Source organism: Topomyia yanbarensis, chromosome 2 (genome assembly GCF_030247195.1).
Source record: "Topomyia yanbarensis strain Yona2022 chromosome 2, ASM3024719v1, whole genome shotgun sequence".
NCBI classification, from domain to species: domain Eukaryota; kingdom Metazoa; phylum Arthropoda; class Insecta; order Diptera; family Culicidae; genus Topomyia; species Topomyia yanbarensis.
In genome coordinates, this window is record NC_080671.1 from 404,927,444 (window position 1) to 404,949,879 (window position 22,436).

The following is a 22,436-nucleotide window of genomic DNA, read 5'->3' on the forward strand; positions in this document are numbered from 1 at the left end:
TCGAGAGAACATCTCGTGACAGAAAGAATTAAAAACATTGAACAAAGAACATCGTTAGTCTTATATGCATTTTGATACATGATGTCATAATTCGAATCAGCAAAAACACCCCTATCTCCCAATATAACGATCCAGTAGCGGCTATGACTTCCTACCATCATCACCATTTAATTTAATGTGCCGTACAGGCGCTTTCAGTAATTAGCAACAATCTTTTCGATTTGCTCATCTCTTTCCTACCGCGAGTGAAGTAAGTGGCGCCTGCCAATTGACGACTAAATTTATCAATGAATGCTACTGCCACCGCCACATCGTTATCAGGCGAACTGTCTGTATTGCTCGGTAACACTTGAGCAATTCGCGCTTCGATCACCAAGCTCAAAAGGGACAATACAATTAGCCGGGAAGAGTGGTTATTTATTGGAGCAGCGCTGATCGCGCGCGCAGGACAATGAAGCTATCTTGCTGTGCTGTGCGCATTGTGTGGATTGTCTGTAGACTACCCTATCCGGGTCTGGCCTGAAGGTGGATGGATCAATCAAACTGGCTGTAGGGTGATGTGATGTGTCACAACTACTGAAATACATATTATTCAATTTATGTTAGACACGTTTTGTCCATTATTAGAAGGCGAGCGATCATCGTCGACCGAAGCGAGATAACATTAATAATTTTAAGTGTTTAATACTATTTATCGGTATGGGGTATTGCGCTTCATGTAGTGAATTATATGGGAAGTACTTTATTCGCACCATTTTACGCTGTACGGAGGAGTAAATGATTAATTTAACATGTACGCCTTGTACGGGAGCTACCGATGACAAGTATTTTGAATCGAAATATGGCGTCTACTTGATCCGGTTTCCAAAGTTTAATAAAGGTTGAAACTTTGGAAATGAATCTCAGAGACTGGGATCCTGGAATAATGCGTCAAATGTTTAAAAGATAAATAATATTGGATATACATTAGAGTGACAGGAAAAAAATGACCCCCATCGGCCCACCCCTGATTCGATTACTAGTCCCACCAGAAGTACTTGCACCAAATTTGAAGCAAATCGGACAAGTCTAGCTACCGGACCAACGTGCCTGAAGTTTGTATGGGATTTTTCCACAATTTACATGGAGAAAACCCACTAACTCGCCTTTTTGCCGCTAGGTGGCACTGCATGCATCGTATTATCACTGTAAGTGAAAACAAGGAAGATAATTTAATTGTCTACAACTTTGCCGAAGACTGCTAGTTAATCCGGCTTTGTTAAAAGAAGTTATTAAACTTTTAACGAAGTGATGTCTGAGTCAGTTTTCCATGGGGCCTAGCAGTGCATGGTTGTGTATCAGTACTCGATTCCCACGAACTAAACATTTTTGTGAAATAACCGTTAGATTTAGCTCAATAGTATGTTCAGAAGAATTGTAGTAAATAATACGAGTCATGTTTTGGTTAGAAAATTTTTGTTCCACATTGTACCGCATAGAGGGCGCCAGCACTAACTTTTCAACGGAAAGAGATAGATATTAGGTGTCTTCAACAAAGTTGTAGAGCAGGTATTTTTCAAAAATTCTTCCGAACATTTCGATATTCTATCTCTTCTATGAAAAGTTAGTTCTGGCGCCCTCTATGCGGTCACCGTTGGAACTAAAATTTTCTAACCAAAACACGACTCGTATTATTTACTACAACTCTTCTGGACATACTATTGAGCTAAATCTAACGGTTATTTCACAAAAAATTTCAGCTCGTGGGAATCGAGTACTGATACACAACCATGCACTGCTAGGCCCCATGGAAAACTCACTCAGACATCACTTCGTTAAAAGTTTAATAATTTCTTTTAACAAAGCCGGATTAACTAGCAGTCTTCGGCACAGTTGTAGACAATTAAATTATCTTTCTTATTTTCATTTACAGTGACAATACGATGCATACAGTGCCACCTAGAGGCAAAAAGGGGAGTTAGTGGGTTTTCTCCATGTAAATTGTGGAAAAATCCCATACAAACTTCAGGCACGTTGGTCCGGTAGCTAGACTTTTCCGATTTGCTTCAAATTTGGTGCAAGTACTCCTGGTGGGACTAGTAATCGAATCAAGGGTGGGCCGATTGAGTTTTCAAAAATTCATAATTTTTCTAGGCAGTCTAATGTACATGTATGGAATGTTCAGTGAGTTTTTGAAGAGATAGGATAACGTTAGCCCGACCGATTTTTCAAACTTATTTCTTCGTATTCTAATGTTTCAGGGATTTTTTTCAATCGCAGCATTTGCAATTTGAATAAAATGAGCCGCAAAACAAACAACTGATTAGAAGAACTCGAGTCTTAAGACTTAAAATGTGTCACCACCTTGTTCGAAAACTTTGGTCAAATTACACCCCAAATTATACCTACGTATTCTGTAAAATTAAGCAATACTCACACATGTCCCAGCTCGTGCGCGATCGTAAACGCCGCCGATAGTCCGTTGTCCTGTACGATGGCACACGAAGACCGCTTGCACATGGTTCCCAGCTCGGCCAGCCCGAGCGTATCGCACTTCATCTGGTGCCGGCAGATTTGCTCCCGCGTCAGCAGGAATGCCGTATCGTGGTGAAAGTTGGAAGCCTGCTTAATCCGACAGAACGCCTGCAGCATCTCGGAAGCGGACACGCCTGGAACAGGTAATAAAAATGTGTTGATTCGGTTAGCCGTGTGCTATGCTGAAAACTGTTGTAAATGAGTCAATCAAAAAAATTCTTTCAGCTTGATTTATCGTCAGTTGGAAATATTTCGTTTTATCTGATTAATCATCTATCGAATTCCTATAGATCGGTTTGTCTCACGCATGTAACGAACGTATGATTTATAGTCCTTCGAATGGTCCGTCGTATCTATTATTATTCTACGCTTGTCGCCCATTTCCTCGCGGCTATAAATTCACGCAGCAACACCACCCCGCAGGAGACACACGTTGCTTTTCCACCACCACCACCACCACCGGAGTCACTGGTCATTGTTTTTCTGTTGAAGCAATATTAAATCCTGTGTTCAAATATGACAGCCGGTTTCAGCAGTGGAGGACTCGGAACAAGCGCCAAACATAAGATGTCAGCAGCTTTGATTTGTAATGCATGCATGTAAGTCGGTGCTGGCGGTGGTAGAAACGGCGGCGCGCGGCCAAAATAATTTACAGTTGTGTGACTGCTGAACACATTCCACCGACAGACTAATTTTCTCGGTGACGGTCAGAAAATGCGTTTTTAGCAAAGCACACTGAACAGCGGTGCTCAGATGGTGGACATGGTTTGGTTCGAACGCAGCTGTAATTGCTTTTTACTGCTTTAGTCTAGACTGGTTGCAGTAAGTCAATTAATTTTTGACTATTAGCTAGACAAATTAGTTGAAACGAATGCGGTCAGCCGCTGGTTTTATTGAACCAGGCACGGCGGGAGATATGATTCAGCTTCCAGAAGCTTATTGTCACACACACATGGGGTTTCTCCAATGATTGTTTATCGCTGAATTTATTCTAATTTACGTCATTTCAAGTCGTAAATAGTTGACAATGTCTCAGTCCCCATAGATTACTGCTTTTGAATTCTAGCAAAGCTATTCAAATGGCCCTATGTGCAAATGAGAGCTTCTCTTTGTCTACCTAGTATAGAAGTGACTTAAGTATTACCGAAAGAGAAAGTATTACTTTGTACATAATGCTGGTCTAAATCATAGTTTTAAAATATGAAAATTAATTGGAATGTTTTTTGACAGCCCCGTAATAATCGAAAGAGAAAGTAAACAAAGAGAGGCTTTCATTTGCACATAAGATCATTTCAATAAGTTACTGTCGATTGTTCAAATGTTTTCCCCACGCATTCTTACGAAATTATTAAATTCAGGCAGTTTGAAAAAGGTTTTAGAAATTTTCGCAACACGAAAAAAGTGGCAAGAGGGGAATGACTTCAAGATTAAAACCGTCTACAACCAGTACCAAAAAACATCAATAGTTTGATATCTTTTGTTTACGAATTTGTCAGAATACAACATTGCAAAATTTCAGAATAAGATTGAGCACTAGGCTCACAACAATCTCTTTGAAAAATATTTGTGTCACTATTTTTCAATGTCTCATCGATCACCCTTGGTTTTGTTCGATATCCGATAGTCACCGTGGACTTCAATTAGGAATTTTCATTGCTACCGCCATAAAATTCAAAGACTAATTCAGTCAATAATTCTCACATCTATCCACATAAATGCCATTCCATTTGGATACGGTCCAAGACCGAGAGAGAGGACGGACCAGTTGTACTATAACTATCTAAATATGGCCGCCTCCAGTGCCCCGTCCTACAGCGGCAACTATTTAGATAAATCAGCCACGCGAAGCTGCTGTTATTACCAACAACGGTAATCGTTCGGCAGCTAGCGTGGCCGTCGGTAGCGAAATGGACTGCGATGGAATTCGCTAACCAAGTTCCACCGGGGTGCTGCAGTGGACGTGTGCTAGGGCTTAATGCTAGTTAAGATAGTAATCTTTTTTACGGTAGTAAAGGAGCAATAAAATTTCAATTATTACGAATGGATTGCAAGGTGCCCAGGCAAGTGAAGGTGCGGAACTAGGTACCAATCGGATTTTGTTGATCTGGATCATGCTTAGAGTTTAGGGGTCAGAAACGGGCACGAAAATATAAATGATCTTTTTAAGTAAAATAGTTTAATGTGTTATACCATTATTGTCCTCGAACATTTTTTTCCTGCGCTTCAAATGGTAAATTTCCGTTTCTCAAATTAGTTATGGAATTTGCGTCTGGAGTTCGTCTCATCAGGATCCGACACTAACTTGGTGACAGGACTAAGCCAGTGCAGGATGTACGCTAACCCCAAAAACGAAAGCACTATTTGTGTTTCTGAGCAATCATACGTGATATCCGTAAGAAAAGGAGTTTTGATTAAGCTGGTGAGAAGCAAGCTTAGTCTTGTCACTATGTAAGTGTCGGATTCTGATGAGACGAAGTCGAAACGCAAATTTCGTTATAGGTTTTGTGCCCTTCTGGAGTTAATATGGTTGCAATTTTCCCTTTAGTGGAGAAAAAAATTATTTTACCTAAATTTTTCTCCATTAGGGAGAAATGTAGCATAATGAAGAAATTTCAACGCAAATGAATGTGGACCTATTTGGCGAGACACCCCGGCCTCGAAATCAATCATTACCGTCTTGTCATAACGCTGCAGATCTTATAGATTGACTATGTGCAATCAATGTGATATACGTTCTTGGAACCATGCGTGCCAGAATTGAAAATTTCAATTAATATGGTCTACGTGATGTGTTTTTGTCATACAGGATTATGAGATCATGCTGTTTTTGTTATTTCTGAAGCACTGGCCAGGTTAGTTCGATGATTTGGCCAGTGAGAAGAGTAAGACATGTTGGAGCAGTTTCTGTACTGATTTGTTAGTTATGGAATTTGCGTTTCGACTTCGTCTAATCAAAATGTGACACTAAGCATAAGCATAAGCATAAGAGATCGCCCGTAGTTGCTACCAGAACCAAATTAGGTTGCAAAATGTTAATTGGAACAACATGCTTGGGAATAACATGATGAGCCACATTGTACAATCTATTCTGATCCCTGCATGCTGATCAATACCGACGCCGGCTACGTCCGAATAAAGATCTTCTGGGAAAGGAAGGAATGTTAGTCCGATACATGCTGCTACTAGAGACCGAGGAATCCTCTGCATCTCCACATGTATCACGGGAAGGGGAGAGTTGTTAGTAAATGTGTCAGTAGCGTTATCATGTAATAATTGCTCTGGGCAACCGGCTGCCGAGAATTTGGGAAATTTATCATTTGTTGTATTAATACGATTTGCAAAATGAGCACCTTGAACTCCGGATAGCCGTCTATAAGGAGCACTGCTTATATTTTTTAATAATATTCAATCACGCGACGAATTTGTTCGTGGTTTCTATCGTGTCGGTGCTGATTTTACCCGGCGATCGTTTGAATAAAATGCGGAGGTTCATCAGACTCTTCCATAGGTGTGGCGGAGTTAGTGGTTTGGAAGGGAATAGGGTCTAGGATTCGCTTCCAATCCCACACAGCCGACAGTGGGAGTATTGCCTAGAAAAGCTAATCTTATCTGCGTAATGGGCCGGATCACTATTTATTGCAACATTATTTGGACTAATTTTGCTATTCCGTCTCTACGATATATTTTTGGGTTGCAAACTACCGAGTGATAACACGTTATACAGACAAAGAGTTATGATAGTTCGAGATGTTATAAATCATCGAAAATATTTCCTATTTTCCTTATTGGATTGTTTGTGAACACGTATATGAACGATTATATCGAACATTGAAGGGAAATCGTTAACCCGATGCACGGGCCTGTTACCAATAACGGAACTTGAAATTAGACTTGCAAGATCACCAAAACAGATGCGGCCAACCTTCAGTACGCATCGACCCGCGATCATCGACACCAGTCAAATCAAAGTCCCATTGGAGCCAACCCCCGAACAACAATTCTAGAGAAAATCCTCAATAGGACGCAAGTAACATTGAGAGCCTCTCTTTGCTTACTCTCTCTTTCGTTCATTACGACGTCATTACAAGAGTAGTAAATGTTGAAATGGCCGAGTAATGAACAGAAGAGAAAGACCTCAAAGAGAATCTCTCACTGTTACCCACGTTCCACTGAAAATCTTCTCTAGAATTCGTCTTTACGGTATTGTCTTCCCGGTCAGATCTGCTCGCACCCCCTCACTCTGCCACCACCGGCAGAAGGCCAACAGCACCCAGTTGTCGCCTGTCCAAGGACCAAATGTCATCAATAGACCCAGACTCGCGTGGGGGCATGAGATAAAATTGAACGCTAACCAATGAACATGACAGAAAAACACTTATTCTTCGTGCGGACATAACTGAAGGTAATTGCCAACCGGTCCCCGATCCCTCTCGCAAACTGTCAATTCTCAAACACTATACATGATTGAAGTCATCATTCCACTCAAACAGGGCCATGTGTTTTCCCTAACCACATTGAATGTTCTGTGGATCAGTTCCCCCGTTGGTAAACCCCAAACAAACATAGAAATTAGTTTGCTCAGTCCAAAGAAAAGTTAGCCGACCGGTGGATACGTGTTTTTTTTACAGTGCCATCACATCAACGAACGCCCAAAATTTACATGCGATAAAATATCTGCAATCCCGAATATAAAAGAATCAAAACCTCTACTTATTTGCAATAAAATAAGAAAGCAATAAAAACAGTTGAATATCCATTTTCAAAGATAGCACCGCCGATGAAACACCCAATAAAAATAGGTGACAAGGGACGCGGATCAAATTAACTGAGCACCAATCGGCTGGTTTGCCACCTATTTTTCAGGTGAAGAATTTTGGGGCGACACCTGGTAGTCGCTAGTCGCTGGTGAAACACCAATTATTTGAATATGTCAAATTTTCTTATCGCTGTATTTTTCACTTTTCGGATCAAATTTTATTTTCTGAAAAACCATTTTTCACTGTTTTTAGAAAGTACACTGTGTTTCTAGATGTTTTCTGTGCACTTTTACTGTCCTTGCATCGGGAATCGACGGCCCGTAATTCGAGGAAAAGATTTTTTTTTCATTTGCCGAAATTAGATTTTCACAAACTGTCACACCTCGCGTCAGTCGAAAAATGCTTCCATAAACCACTTCACTTTGTATTATCGTTAAATTGAACCGCTATTCACACTTTCGACAACCAAAAGGCAGTAAACTGTGCCGTAAATGATTAAAATTAACCGACGCGAAGGGAGCGCTACGAGAGTCAACCGCTCGCGACGAAGATACACACTCGAATCTAATCAGAATGTGACACTAACTTAGTGACAAAATCTCCGAAATTCAAATGCTTGCAAAATCCTGTATAAAAATAGATATCAATATTTTTGCCAAGACGGCTCTACTTTTGGGCTGATTACCAAGAATCACATTAGCTCAGCTTTGGCAACTTTTTGAAAACAAATCAGTAACTAACTTAGAATTTGCAATTTTGATTTCGTTTCATCAGAATCCGACACTAACTTAGTAACAGGGCTTAGCTAGCGCCTTGTGGGACATCACGCAGGACTAGAGATTTGCTCAGAAACACAAATAGTTTTTTTTTTTGATTTTTGGAGCTAGTGTCAATCCGGCGCAAGCTTAGCGTTTCGTTTACGAAGATTTTATCAAAAGTATGGCCATCGATTAGTTTGTACCAAAGAGTAAAGTTCACTAGCGAGATTTTGCGCGGTGCTCAAACCAAATAAGTATTGTCCATTCATCTTCAAAACTTGCAATGATTTTTATTTGAATATTCTAGAACACTTCTCATGCATTGTCATCCTACATATTTTATTAATAGGCTAAATAAACCTTGTCTTGTTACTTTGAAAATATTTGTTGCTTATCAAATTGTTTTGAAATATTACAACCCTATTTTTTCGACAAAGTGTTGTAATTGTTGGATTACCGAATGTAATTTGAGAATGCAAATAACGTTCGTTCTAAAAAGCGATCTGTCATAATTCAGAATAAGGCGCATTAACAAACATAATATGCGCAATAATACACCGGAGACCAATTGATGTCTTCTTACTGCACCGTCTAACCGTGCATCCACATTAGAGTGACAAGAAAAAAATGACCCCCATCGACCCACCCCTGACTCGATTCCTAGTCCCACCAGGAGTACTTGCTCCAAATTTGAAGCAAATCGGACAAGTCTAGCTACCGGACCAACGTGTCTGAAGTTTGTATGGGATTTTTCGACAATTTACATGGAGAAAACCCACTAGCTCGCATTTTCACCGGTAGGTGGCACTATATGCATCGTATTATCACTATAAGTGGAAATAAGAAAGATAATTTAATTGTCTACAACTTTGTCAAAGACTGCCAGTCAATCCGCCGTTGTTGAAAGAAGTTATTAAACTTTTACCAAAGTGATGTCTGAGTCATTGCATAGTTTTGCATAGGGCCTAGCAGTGCATGGTTGTATATCAGCACTCGATTCCCATGAATTAAATACATTTGTGAAAAAACGGTTAGATTTAGCTCAATAACATATTCAGAAGAGGTATAGTAAATAATACGAGTCATGTTTTGGATAGAACATTTTAGTTCCATATGTTACCGCATAGACGGCGCCAACACTAACTTTTCAACGGAGAGAGATAGAAATTAGGTGTCTTCTACAAAGTTGTAGAACAGGCATTTTTCAGTAATTCTTCCTAACATGGTGATAGTCTATCTCTTCTCTATGAAAAGTTTGTGTTGGCGCCCTCTATGCGGTCCGAGGAGGAACTAAAATTTTCTAACCAAACAATGACTCGCATTATTCACTATAATTCTTCGGAACATACTATTGAGCTAAACCTAACCGTTATTTCAGAAAAATGTTTAGTTCGTAGGAATCGAGTACTGATACACAACCATGCACTGCTAGGCCCTATGCAAAACTGACTCAGACATTACTTCGTTAAAAGTTTACGAACTTCTTTCAACAAAACCGGATTGACTAGCAGTCTTCGACAAAGTTGTAGACAAATAAATTGTCTTTCTTATTTTCACTTACATTGATAATACGATGCATGCAGTGCCACCTAGCGATGAAAATTCAAGTTAGTGGGTTTTTTTTCATGTAAATTGTCAAAAAATTCCATACAAACTTCAGGCACCTTGGTCCGGTAGCTAGATCGGTCCGATTTGTTTCAAATTTGGAGCAAGTACTCCTGGTGGGACTAGGAATCGAGTCAGGGGTGGGTCGATGGGGGTCATTTTTGCGGGATTTATATAACTTCTTAATATTCGATTAGGTCTGTCAGAAGAACCAGATTTACGGCTTTGTTTGAAATAGACTATCAGATTTCGGGTTTTCCGCCATATATACTTAGAAATTTGATACAAAATTGGTCTACATTTTTCCAATTGATTAGAGCAAACATAATGTAATTCTGTTCAGTACTATGAAAGCTACTAACGTTCAAAAACTTTCCCTTCCATTTCTTCCGAAAATGTTAAAAGAATATACAAAACTCTGATCAGTTTCACCAAAAGTTACTAATAATTATTTCAGTCTTTTAATAACTTCAGCTGCTTTGGTTGCGCATGAATCCATACACTTAGAATACATATTCAACTTTATCCAACTTACACCTATGAGTGGTTTGGAGGTTGTGAATACATAGTTGTAAGTGAAGTTGTCTTGATGAAATTTTGAGATTTTCTTTAAATATGTAGCTAGCAAAGTGCAAACCAAGCCTCGAAAGGGATCTCTATATTGTTAATCGCTGTTGTAGGTCATTCTGATATAATTACGCTAAAAATGCTAATCGTTGTATTCTGCGGCGAATCTGTCTTCGAGAAGATTATAAATATTATCGAGCAAGTTAACAACCTATTTGGAACCTCGAACAACAAACAATGGTCAGAATCCAGGTCCGTAAGCTGTTCGACCAGGTGCTGATGAAATCCGGTCGATGTGTTTTGAGTGATGATGAGACCCATGCTATAGCCAATTTTAAAGAAATTTCGTGAAAAAATATGATTTGGCAGGAGATCTGTTCCTGTGGCAAGAAAACCAGCGTTCTCGTGGCAGATAACGCTATGAATTCAGAAGTAAGGAAGTTCCTAGACAAACGGGTGTTACCCGGAATATCAAGCAGTTTGAATATTCCACGCTCTCCTTTGTACTGTTTCGGTTACGTATACGTCGAGCCGAGCCCCGATGCTTATTGATGTTTCTCTCGATAACCTGTCGACGAACCGGGGCCAATAACCGCGTTTTTTGGCTTTCATTGAACTCTTCATTCGCGTTTCTAGCGATGCGTACTGTCGATAGCTAGTGGGTAATCCTGTCTCCTGGAAGGCCTAATACGCAGTGGATTGAGCACTATTTGTCCCACCACGGAGTGGGAGATCTCCGTGGATGTTCGCGCCAGGTACTGGTTTAGACTGAGTTTGACGAGAATCAACTAGCCAAAAACGTGTACTCTTCCCCCGGTGGAAGTTCTTGAGTAGATTTGATTTTGTCCGCTATCGCAATCGCGTAGTCTATGTTCCGAGTGAGGACATACGAGACATTGATAGTTTCTGATGGTTTTTGTGGGGATCAGGGATCACCTTCCATGTGCAATCTAATTGTAGCGATTTCGAGTACAGCGATACATTCAGCGCGTTTGCGTGTGCTGGTGTTGTAGGAATCCACATCATCTCCCATATTTATGATGGTCAGGTTGAAATTGTCGCAAAGTCCTTGGATTGATAGTGATCTGATATCAACGTGAAGACAACCCATACCGTACCGTGTGATTTAGAGTCTACTAGAACTAGCCGTGGTTTCGGTAGGAATTCAGTGACATTACAAAACGTTCGGTTTCCTACCGAGGCTGGTGTCGAAGAGAGGTTAATTCGGTTAAACGAATAATACTTTTTAATTCCAAAAAGAACTCCTCCATAGGAGTTGTCTCAGACCAGATAAATTATATTAAAGTCGGGGAAGCTGAGATCTAGTTTAGTAAAATTTCGATTTTCGGGATGATACTTCTGCAATTCCACTGTAGAACAGTGATCGAATCGGTGACCTCTTTCGATGACTTAGTCATCCAAGAAATACGATCGCTGCAATGAGGGGCCTTTTGGCCCTGCTGACTACTGCTTCAAAAATGTTCTCACTATATGCAGAACACGTTTCAGAAGGTTTGTGAGAGAATCAGTAACATTAAAAGCTGTTTAAGGCAGCACTTCCAATGTTGTTAGGTGTAGTTGGCGCACTCCCAGAGGAGGACACCTGGGGACCCTTACGAAGTAGTCTAGAGGAGAACAGATTTATTTTGTTTCTGGGCTCCCCGTTATAGGAGATTGTTATTTGTTATTTATTTATTAAGGTTTTAACCTCGATGGTAACTCGCCTTTTTAATATAATATGCATTTCAAAGATACAATTCAAGTTACAATTCAAAGTATATAAAAATAATCGAATATTATTCTATTCGAATAATATTTCGGCGAATTTTCGTAAGATCAAGGTCCATATACAGGGGTATCTTTTGGTTTGGATGTTTTCACATCCGACGTCATATTGCGCGTTGTTCGTCACTACGAAGTAGCTTGCCTCGGTTAAGGAGTTGAACGTTGTTAGTACTACTTGTCTCGTATGATGTAGCTGTATGTGCGATACTTCTGTTAGATCAAGTTCCATTTTGACTTTGATCAACAGCTTAATCCCACGCACTGTAGGTCTTAGATGGATCTGCGAAAAGTCATTCGCGATTAGCTTCTCTTGTAATGGGTGAAATTTATTTTAGGGTTCACCCAGTTCACTTGCAGTTGGGACAACGGAACTTTGCTGTGTCTGTATGTTACACGTGCACATCAGAGCGGTGCACCACGGGTAATGTTTTTGTTCGTATGCTGTACGCAAGCGGTGCGCTTTTTGACTTTCGATCTGTACGAGATGAGAAAGTAGACTCTTAAAAAAGAAATGTACTCTCCTCTTCCCGCAGAAAATATACTTTAATATTTTTGCCGCAAGAATCATCTACATGTTCTCCCCACATTTGTCGTACCGTTTCTTATTGTCACAATAGGGAGCTGTATGACGTAGATACTTGCAATTAGTACAATTCATGACCCGCGGTACAAACAGGCGAACATGTAGACGTCTTGTCCAAGAGGACATAACTAGGCAGAGAAGGACCGGTGAAGGTCACTCGAATCGAGTCTGATAACGAATATGTTGTACTCTGATTACCCGCTGTTTTGTACTGAATACATTCCAAAGTCTTCACCTGCTCATGTGAAGGGTCCTTGAAGCAGTCAACCTCGTACTTCAGCAGGTCTTCGCGTTTCAGAGCAGGTTCGGAGATGACCCCGTCGATCTCCACGGCCTAAGCAGGTACGTAGGCACAATAGTCCTGCGTAAAATGTTTGCATCAAGCAATCTTGTTTGCCTGATCAAGATCATTCACGTTAACCCGTACATTGTTTGCTCGCACCCGTACTATCTGGGTTACGGCCAAATATTGCACTCTCAGATCCCGAGAAATTTTCAATCAATTGGCTGCTTTCTTCCCATTCTGGAAATACACTACCCAAGGACCAGACCTAGCTGAATGGAGATCATATTGTGTAATTCGGGATGTATTCTTTTGGCGCATCATCAACTTCTATGTTTATGTAATGGTATTATCACCCTTGTGCATTGAAGCATGTTATGCATACGAGAGTAAAAGGGAGTTGGACAGAAACAGAAAAGAAAAAACTTAAACTTAAATAATTTTCTGGTCACCCTAACAATAAGTGCCACCCTAAAACCGCTTGCATCTGAAGATGACTTAATTGGTACTGAATATTTTTCCTGAAGACATCGTAGGCGTAGCTTTGATGTTGACATTTTCTTGATTTTTTTCCTAATTTTGATGATTAGATGTTTGATAGTTTTAGGTCGAAAATTATTGGCATATACTTTCCGCTTTCAATTAACCCAGAAATCCTCAATTGGACGCAGTTGTGGTACATTTGGAGGGTTATCAGCTTTTTGTACCAAAGATATGCCAAAATCCTCTATTGCGTCCAAAGTTTTTTTGGGATAATTGCCAGGTGCCAGATTGGACGCTGTCATTTTGTTTACATGGTATCTCCTAGCAGTGTGACTATTCTCGTTCGTTGGCGTGTAAAAAGCCTTTCTCGTTCACGCAAAACAGCGAGAACACTCTTAGCAGTCCATGCTCCTCGTGCATTCACACTCGCCTGTGTTCTTCAATGCATTTCTCGTTTGCGAGGTAACTGACGGCGCCGGTGGTTGAGTGGTAAGCGTGACCGCCACTCATTCCAGTTGGCCTGGGTTCAATTCCAGCCGAGGTCGTTGAGATTTTTCTGAGGTGAAAAAATCTGTGGTCACGTCTTCCTTCGGAAGGGAAGTAAAGCCGTTGGTCCCCGGTCCATTAAATTGGTGGATCGATATCTAGTTCCAGGTAGTAGAATCACCTCTCTGGCGTCGGTAAAGAAGAAGTATATCGAACTTCTATACACTTTCTAACAAAAATATCCTCCTCCCGTGATACTTGTGGAGTGCGCAGTAGTATATACGGCCTCTAGCAGGTATCCTTCCGCGATCTACGTTCGGGCCTGGCCGACGCCGGTATTGATCAAAAACACTTTAGGATTACTAGGAGTTGCACATTGAAAGATGTTTCGCTACTCCCAAGTATAATTATCTACTGATTCCCTGTGGCAACTTCAGCTAGTCCCGATCGATAACAGAGTAGCAGCCAGGCAGGGGTGGTCGCACAATCTCAAGCTCAAGCATTTCTCGTTTGCGAGGTAACACGGCACACGAGTATTCGCGAGAAATGCTTCCTGGAATGGCGCTACATACTAGATGAAAACTTGGGTTTCTCGCGAGCATTCTCGTTCCAGATTTTACTTCACTCAAGTGCGAACAAACGGGATTGATATTAGCGCATTTCCCAAAAATTCCACGCGGCCTTTCCTGATTGAAAGGAATGGCCGCGTTCCATGAAACATCGCGCTTAGCCCATCTGACATAATATCGCGATTTTGCATAACGAAGGGCTTAATGATAACACATATTGTTCCAAAAAGTGCCCTGCGTTATGCAACCTTTTTTGGAGGTTGTTTATACCAGGTGCAAGTTGTGCCAAATTCACCACGTTCAGTATAATATAATTCAAAAGTACTTTTTAGATTACAGAATTGATAAAATTGGTTAAGAAAAAGAGAGTACGCCTTGAACAAAACGAAAGCATTTTTTTGCTACTGAAAATTTCTTCAAAAGTAAAAATTTGATGTGATTGTCTTGTCGGCCTAAAAGTGCTTTTTCCCACATCGTGTACACGGTTGAAGGATAAAATGTCGAGCTAGCAGAGTGGTCTACGAATTATAGAAGGTTTACACTGGAATAAAATTGCAACCAACTCAAGATCCGCAATCTGAAGGAAATCAAGCAATCATCTGACAGACGGTTCCGGCTCATCTGCGGATCAAATGCGGAAAATTTTCATTACCTTTTTATGATTAAACTGATGTCGCTTTTGCTTGAAAACCCCGAGGCGAATCCTGATCGCGCTGGGCTCGCTCTTTACAACATTTATATAAAATGACTGTTTCGAGAGACTCGTATCCAGAAGCGTAACCAGCATGTGTCAGTTTCGGTTTCAAGCGAAAATGACATAACAGTCAATAACCACATCATCTTTTTTTTGTTTCTCTAACTAAAATTTGAACCCTTTATTGATCTGCCCGCGAAGACCGTTTCAGGCAGTATCTGTACGTCCTTAATTCGCGAAGTAGATTTATTTCGCATTATATCCACTTTCTATGTTTGACTCTTTACCCTACCAGACAGAGACCGTACGTAGGCCAATCTCGTTTTGGAGTCTGACAAACGAATAATTAATTCTGAATACTTCAGAAAGTGTTCCGTTTTCGGGGAATAATTGTCGGCCACTTTGGCTGAGGAATCATAAATAAATTTTTAATCTCGTAAGTTGTCCTTATTCAGCATCGCTCAGTGGTGGCCCATCTTTTTCCCTCCGACAAACGCCAGTGTTGGTGCAGCTTCTTTACCTCAAACTCCAGACGGGTTGGTTCCAAATCCCGTTGACCAAACTTTTCAAGCCCTAATTTCACTTTGTTAGTCTTCACAATTAACACTAGATAATTTCGAAAAAAAATCAGACTAGCTTACAGTTGTAGCAATACTCCCACGGCCGGCTGTTTGGAGTTCAAATTGCAGCAGTTTAGGGACAAGAAAATCATCCTCGATGGCCGGCCATCCAGAATTTAAACACAAGAAAAACATAACTAAATATCTTTCCTCTGAGTATACGTGTACTCCGAGACTAACTATCTCACCGCATAAAAATATAATCATTTCATGGTCGCATTGCCTGCTTGTGGCGAATCCTAGACCTATACCTGTCCTTTAATCCAACTCCGTAATACCTATGGAATAGGGTGTCCCAAATTAACATCATGTTAAAAAAGTCATCGGGCTCACTTCTTAAATGAAAGGTTAGGGTACTAGGAGCATTTTCTTCTTCGGAGTGAATTTGCTAAAATGCTCCCTACTGGTGGCGAATTTTGATTTTTTGAAAAAATAGGACGATTTTGGGTAAAATTTAAAATTCTTGAAGTGCTCCTGAACGACCTTAGATTTTTTCAGCATTTTTTTATTTTCTGAATGTCCTGATGGAGAAGTTTGGTTAGTTAGTTTGTACAAATTTCGAATTATAAGAGCGGCAGAGCCATTAAAACTTAGTAAAAAGTGAAATTTTTGTTGTTTTTCAGTAATTTTTCTTCAAAACTGGGTATCTACAAAATTTTAAAAGTAAAGAAAACACTTTATATAGTTGAGCCGAAAACAGGGGCGTAATTTTGCTGAGGATGAGTTATTTAAAGTTTAAACTGATATTTACTGTCACAGAATACCTAATTCCGAAATAGTTGAATTTGGGGCAAATATCCTCGAAAAAGTTTTACAACAGAATACAGCGCATCTTCTTACACAATTATTTTGTTGAAGATGCCTCCTAGAAGTAATTATGGAGAATTAACTCTTCAATAAATAATTGGAGACTTGGCGTCATTAGCAAAGTTATCATTATTTTTATAATTTACGTTACAAAAAATCATCAGATGCTCATTAAACCTCGTCCTGGCATACTAAAGACGTATAAAACACGTCATTTTTCATCATTTTTCTTCTATTTTCCGAAAAACAATTTGTGATCAAATCACATTTAAACTGATTTATTTTTTGGAACAGCATTATTTTTGATGAATTGCTAAAAATGTCAAAGGTAATCTAACAAAAATTTAAATAACTCATACCCCATTAGCCGTAGCTACACACTTTCTTCAGAAAAATTACGCCCCTGTATTCGGATCAACTATACAAAGTATTTTCTGTACTTTTAAAATTTTGTAGATACCCAGTTTTGAAGAAAAATTACTGAAAAGCAACAAAAATTTCACTTTTTACTAAGTTTTAATGGCTCTGCCGCTCTTATAATTCAAGATTTGTACAAACTAACTAACCAAACTTCTCCATTTGGATCTCCAGAAAAATAAAAATATGTTAAAAAAAATCTAAGATAGTTCGGGACCACTTCAACAGGCATAAATTTGAAATTTTATCCAAAATCGGCCCATTTTTCAAAAAATGAAAATTCACCACTAGTAGGAAGCGTTTTATCAGATTCACTCCGAAGAAGAAAGTGGTCCTAATACCCTAACCTTTCATTTAAGAAGTGAGCCCGATGACTTTTTTAACATGATGTCATTTTGGGACACCCTACTATGGAAGCGTCGCTGAGTCTGGGGCCTTACTTAAGTAGGTCTTACATCAACATTTCCTACCCTATCCTATCGGTATCGGTGAAGATTGTCGTGGCCGGCAATAACGATTCTCATGCTATTGGTTTACTGAACTCAAAAGAGATAAAGTTCATTCCCGATCATTTATCTAACAAGCAAGATGAGTTTCAACTATAGGCCTATAGGCAACATGATAATCATTAGTATGCAATCTACGAATAGTACCATGCTTCGCAACGCAACGCAACGTAACGCAACGAAACAGAATTGATAAAATTGGTTAAATAAGTTAAGCTTAATAATCAAATTCTGTTTTAACTGTTCTTGCGTTTAAGCCAAAATGGGAGATTTATTACTACCGCTACAACTTATTTTCAAGCGCAAATAGCAAATACAAGTGCTAGTTACACAACAAATTTACTGGCAACCTTATAACGGTATTTAGTAAGCAGTTGGATCGGCGTGTACGTTTCAATGTGTTTCTCGCTCGTTTCGCAGCACTATGGTGCCTAAAGTATGACGTTCAGTACGGTGCCTTGCGCAGGGTTGCATTTTTGTTTCAATGCTGGAAGGGTTGTACAAATTTCATTCCGCGTACGTTATTCTTCCATTCGAAATGAATGAATGAGAAGAGCGGTAGATAGAACTAATGAAATAACGTAATGGCTTTAGTTCCCTTAGTTATTTACCCCTCTGTCTACGTGCGTGAATTTCGGGAGAGATGCTGCACATTTCTAAAAATCAATCCTGCATCAAAGTAAACCAAATATTTGATGAAATCATATTTATCAATTGCGAATTTGACTCGCTGATTGGACCGACTCACCCAAGACGGATACAGGTGTGCACATTTTTTCTGTGTGTGAGTGCGGTTGTCATTTTTCATTTATGAAGCCGAAAAAACAAGAGGATATGAAGAAGAAAAGCGTAAACAAGTGACGTAGTGGGCCTTTCTGTTGCCATAAGTTTTGTTTCGGCTCGGTCAACGTTAATTTTATCGTTTTTTTCGAGGTTAAAGGTGTTTTAATCGGTAGATCTGAGGTGAAGCTCGGTCTTTTCTCACTTTTCATCGTGCGCCAAAGAATCAGGATGCTCGTTCGGATGTTTATGTTCACTTCAAGGGCCCCGGCCGCCATGCTTAATTTTGTAAGTATAGAACTAATACACTCAAAAGTGTCAAATGTTCGCACCTTTCTCTCATCTTGCGACTCACCAATGTCAAAAACTCTCCAAACAAGACGTTAGTAGTGTAAAATATTGATAGATAGTCAAGGTAAATTTGACATGAGATTTTGGCGATCAGATGCTTTTTAGTTGGACACAGGTCCAACTAGTGGAGGTACAACTAAAAAGCGGTCCAGTCAAAGAGTGTCCAACCAGCGAATCACGACTGTATAGAAAGTGCGGCATCTCTCCCTAAATATTCCTATAATATATGGTTTAAAGTGTTCTTTTGGCGAACTAGCTAGTCCGTCTGGTATGGAATGTATGTAATCCAGAATCTTCAGCAGTGTCGGTTGAAGACAGCACCAGTTGTACATGAAATGTGCGTATTTCGCAACACAAGCAAAATAAAGTGGAATCAAAAGGTTTACAACAAATTACTTATTTGGGATGACGTGCTTAAATCATTCCACGTGTTACCCAAAAGCAAAAAAATGTGTAGAATATTATATTTATTAATTCGATTCTTTTACTTGACTCTTTGTGCTATTGTTGGTTAGCTACTTTGAGATGCCCATGGTGTGCAGTGAAGGTTTAAAACTCGATTTGATATAAGCAGTAACCACCTTCCGATACTCGGACTAGTCGTCACTAATATTCTACAATCACATGCAGGAGCTGATTTACTATAATGTATCAAATTACTCCATTCAAGGCGGCTGAGTACGAACCGATCGCATGACAATCGCAATAAACATCACAAATTTGGTTCCAGATAACAATAAATAATTATGAAAAAGTCGACTTTGACCATGTGGTTTTACAAGTGTGTACCTGCTACTGGAAAATACCATACTGCAGGTTGCCCGAACCGAGTATAGCTTACCTTTGCTACCGCCGTTTAGATCGAGGGCACTGCGTGCCGCCAGGTCCTGATGGAGGTACAAAATATGCACCACTGCTATCTTAATTGAATTTCCAATGCTGGCATCGGCGTAAATGCTGGAAACCTGTGGCACAGACAAAGAAATAAATAAAAAGAATTATTAGCTCACTTTGACTCTCGACCGGTCACCACCGCCCGGTCGGAATGAACTAGGAACGGATTGGGAAAGTACTACATCAGGCGAATAAGCGCGTGGCCCCGGAGGCGTTCGGAAATTTATGGATCAATCGATCGACAGATCCCGATACAGAGCTGGAACAGCGAAACACTAACGGTCCACCAGGCTGCTGCTCTGCTACAGAGGCAGCAGCCATTCATACGTGATCGGAGCTCGATCGGAACATGAATTATGACGCGCGGAGGAAAGAGCATCCAGTGAAGTAGCGTTTCAATTGGATCAAGATTATTTTACACGCTAAAAGCAGCAGTGTGATTAATCGTGAAACAAAAACAGTGAAAGATCGACCGATCGACCGAGCGAGTGGAGCTTGCAGTAGCGGTGCCAAGTGCCACCGAGAAGAGGCCCTCGAGTCCAGTCAACCGAGACGGTAATTGCGTGGATAATTGAATTTTCCCGTTTGGTAGCTTTGGTTCAGCGGGTGAGGGTGAGACCGCATGTGCTTAGCGCGTATAAACCTACAAGTGAGGTTTGTTGTGTTTTTTGTTGTTGTGCCTGTGGGAGTCGTAGTCAAGGTGTTGCTAAACAAATTGATTTACATGAAAATTGATAGATTGTGATCAGAAATTAGTAAAGCTACGGCGCTCGTGGGAGAACCTTTGGGAGGCTAGTTTGCCATCCGAGATGTTGCATATGGTCGGTACGGCATGTGAGGGCGTATGGGATCAGCTGTTCCGTTGGCGGTGATGAATGAGCAGGTGGGCAAATTTATTACCACGACACGCATTGAGTGATTGACTATGATGTAAGTAATGAAAACAAAGGGTAACTAGCTTTTTTTCAACTGTCTTTAGATGCCTAAACATATTGAATTGAACTTAAAAATACACTTTCAGAAAAGAAATACTCACGATCGACATCAACGTCAGCACGTAGGACTTGAGCGTATCGCGGTGGTATGCCTGCATCTTCTTGTCCACGGCCACTAGTACCTCGATCGTGTACTCGTTGTTTGCGATATGAGCCGTACTCCGTTTGTGTCGGCTGTGGCCACGGTCATTACTACCATCTCCCGTCGGGCTACCGCTGTTGCTGTTGGTCAACTCAATACTCTCCAAGTGTTTGTCGTGTTCTGTAAGTATACATAAAAAAGATTGGTCAATTGAGTAAGTATCGTGGTTGATCACCCTATCGCGGGGAGTTGTCAAGTGTCAACAAACAAGTCATCGCGACGATCATACTTGAGAAGGGCAAAAACTTGTTTTCATTCATAATAGTGAAGCTAGTCGGTGTAGTGAATCTAGGAGGGAAAAAAACACATTCATAATTGCTCAGTTGCCTTCCAACAGCATCCCTCATCATCACCAACAATTTCCATACCCGACTGATGCTCGTGCGCGCTCGGCGTACAACTCGTAAAAATTAAAATATTATGCTAATCAAATTAACCATTTTCGAAGTTCCACTCCTTCTTTTCGCGGGTTCGATGCGGACAGGGAGAGCATCGGCAGGCACGGGCAGGCTAGTTAGCATAAATAGTAGACACTTGGTCTAGCTTCGTCACCTTGTCGTGCGCGTTTCACTGCGGCCGTTTTCGAACATATCGCCGGCATGGACCGCTACATAGATCAACCTGTTTTCGGCTGAGTATGCCACTTTTGACGGTCGGTCCAGCCAGCGGCCATAGACCAGCTCGCGCGCTATGATTGATGGCAACCGCTCAGATTAGTCAACATGTCGAGAAGAAAAAAAGTTGCTTGAATTTTTGGAATTTTAACACTGCCACTACTCTGGCACAGCTGGGGTCTCGTAAGTGACCTAGTGTTAGATATGGGGAGCCAGTGTTGCGGAACACGTTTCAGGAATTTAATTGATTTGTGGCATAAGAGTCAATAAACGCGAATGATTTTGTAGTCAGTTTGGTTTGCATAATAAGATTTCAAGTAACCGATATGTGTGAAGGTTGAATGTAATTTGTTGTTTGTAATTTATTAGTGAAACGCAAAGCTGTCAGTCAGAGATAAGTATCTGAATATGAATGAATATGCGTTTCGTATGTCAATTATCTTAATAAAAATATATAGACATATTTTTTCATCAGACTCTCTGACGAATATTACACCGGAAATTGAAGATAACCTTGTTTTCTTTAGCAATTTTCTAGATTTCCAGAATAAACAGACTCTCTAATGCTTGTTCCAACAGCTGGAGTATTCCTAGCAAGTCACTTAGCACCTTCTCCTTTTTTGAATTTCATTCTAAATTATCATTCGTGTATGTTTTCGAACTGAATCTTGCAATCGAACACCAAAATGTTGTTAATGGCATTAATTACCCATCACCATCGCAGACATGCCTTCGCCTATTCATACCTTGCTTGTACGAGGGTCTATTACGCCTAACCGTTACCATGTTCTAGTCTGTGTAGAACACTGGGTTACTCCACAACCAGGCACCGACTGTTAAGTTTCAGTTAATTAGAGGATAGCTTCAGTTACTTAGAGGAGCTGGAGCCTTGTTGCTTGCAATCGGATATTCTTTTTTGCCTTTTCATCTTATGAATCACAAGTGTGAAGTTGACGTCGTTGGTATTAGTTTCTTTGCTGATTGCGCTGGCTGTTGATTTTGAGGAATTGGACGTAGCTTTGCACTTGTCATTACTTCCTGAATAACATCCATACATTTATGGTTTAGATATTGTAGACTAAGTGTTAGATTTGATTTTTGTAGATGAGTTTTCTGTAATGTGTCTGGTGGGCACATTATATGATACATGCACAGTGGGTCTAACTCCGCTAGCGAATGACGGATCTCAATAGTAGCATGTCCGTAATAACCTACGATCTTGGAAG

At 40.3% G+C, this 22,436-nt stretch overlaps 1 protein-coding gene across 1 annotated transcript in view; it reads right to left on the reverse strand.

The window, feature by feature from the left end:
- The window catches only part of LOC131685016 (A disintegrin and metalloproteinase with thrombospondin motifs 9), an 811,665-nt gene that overhangs the window by 82,615 nt on the left and 706,614 nt on the right, over positions 1-22,436 (reverse strand). Inside the window, 3 exon segments of the mRNA XM_058968345.1 lie at positions 2,417-2,648; positions 19,407-19,530; positions 20,496-20,716. Of these exon segments, the coding sequence (XP_058824328.1) occupies positions 2,417-2,648; positions 19,407-19,530; positions 20,496-20,716 (577 nt within the window).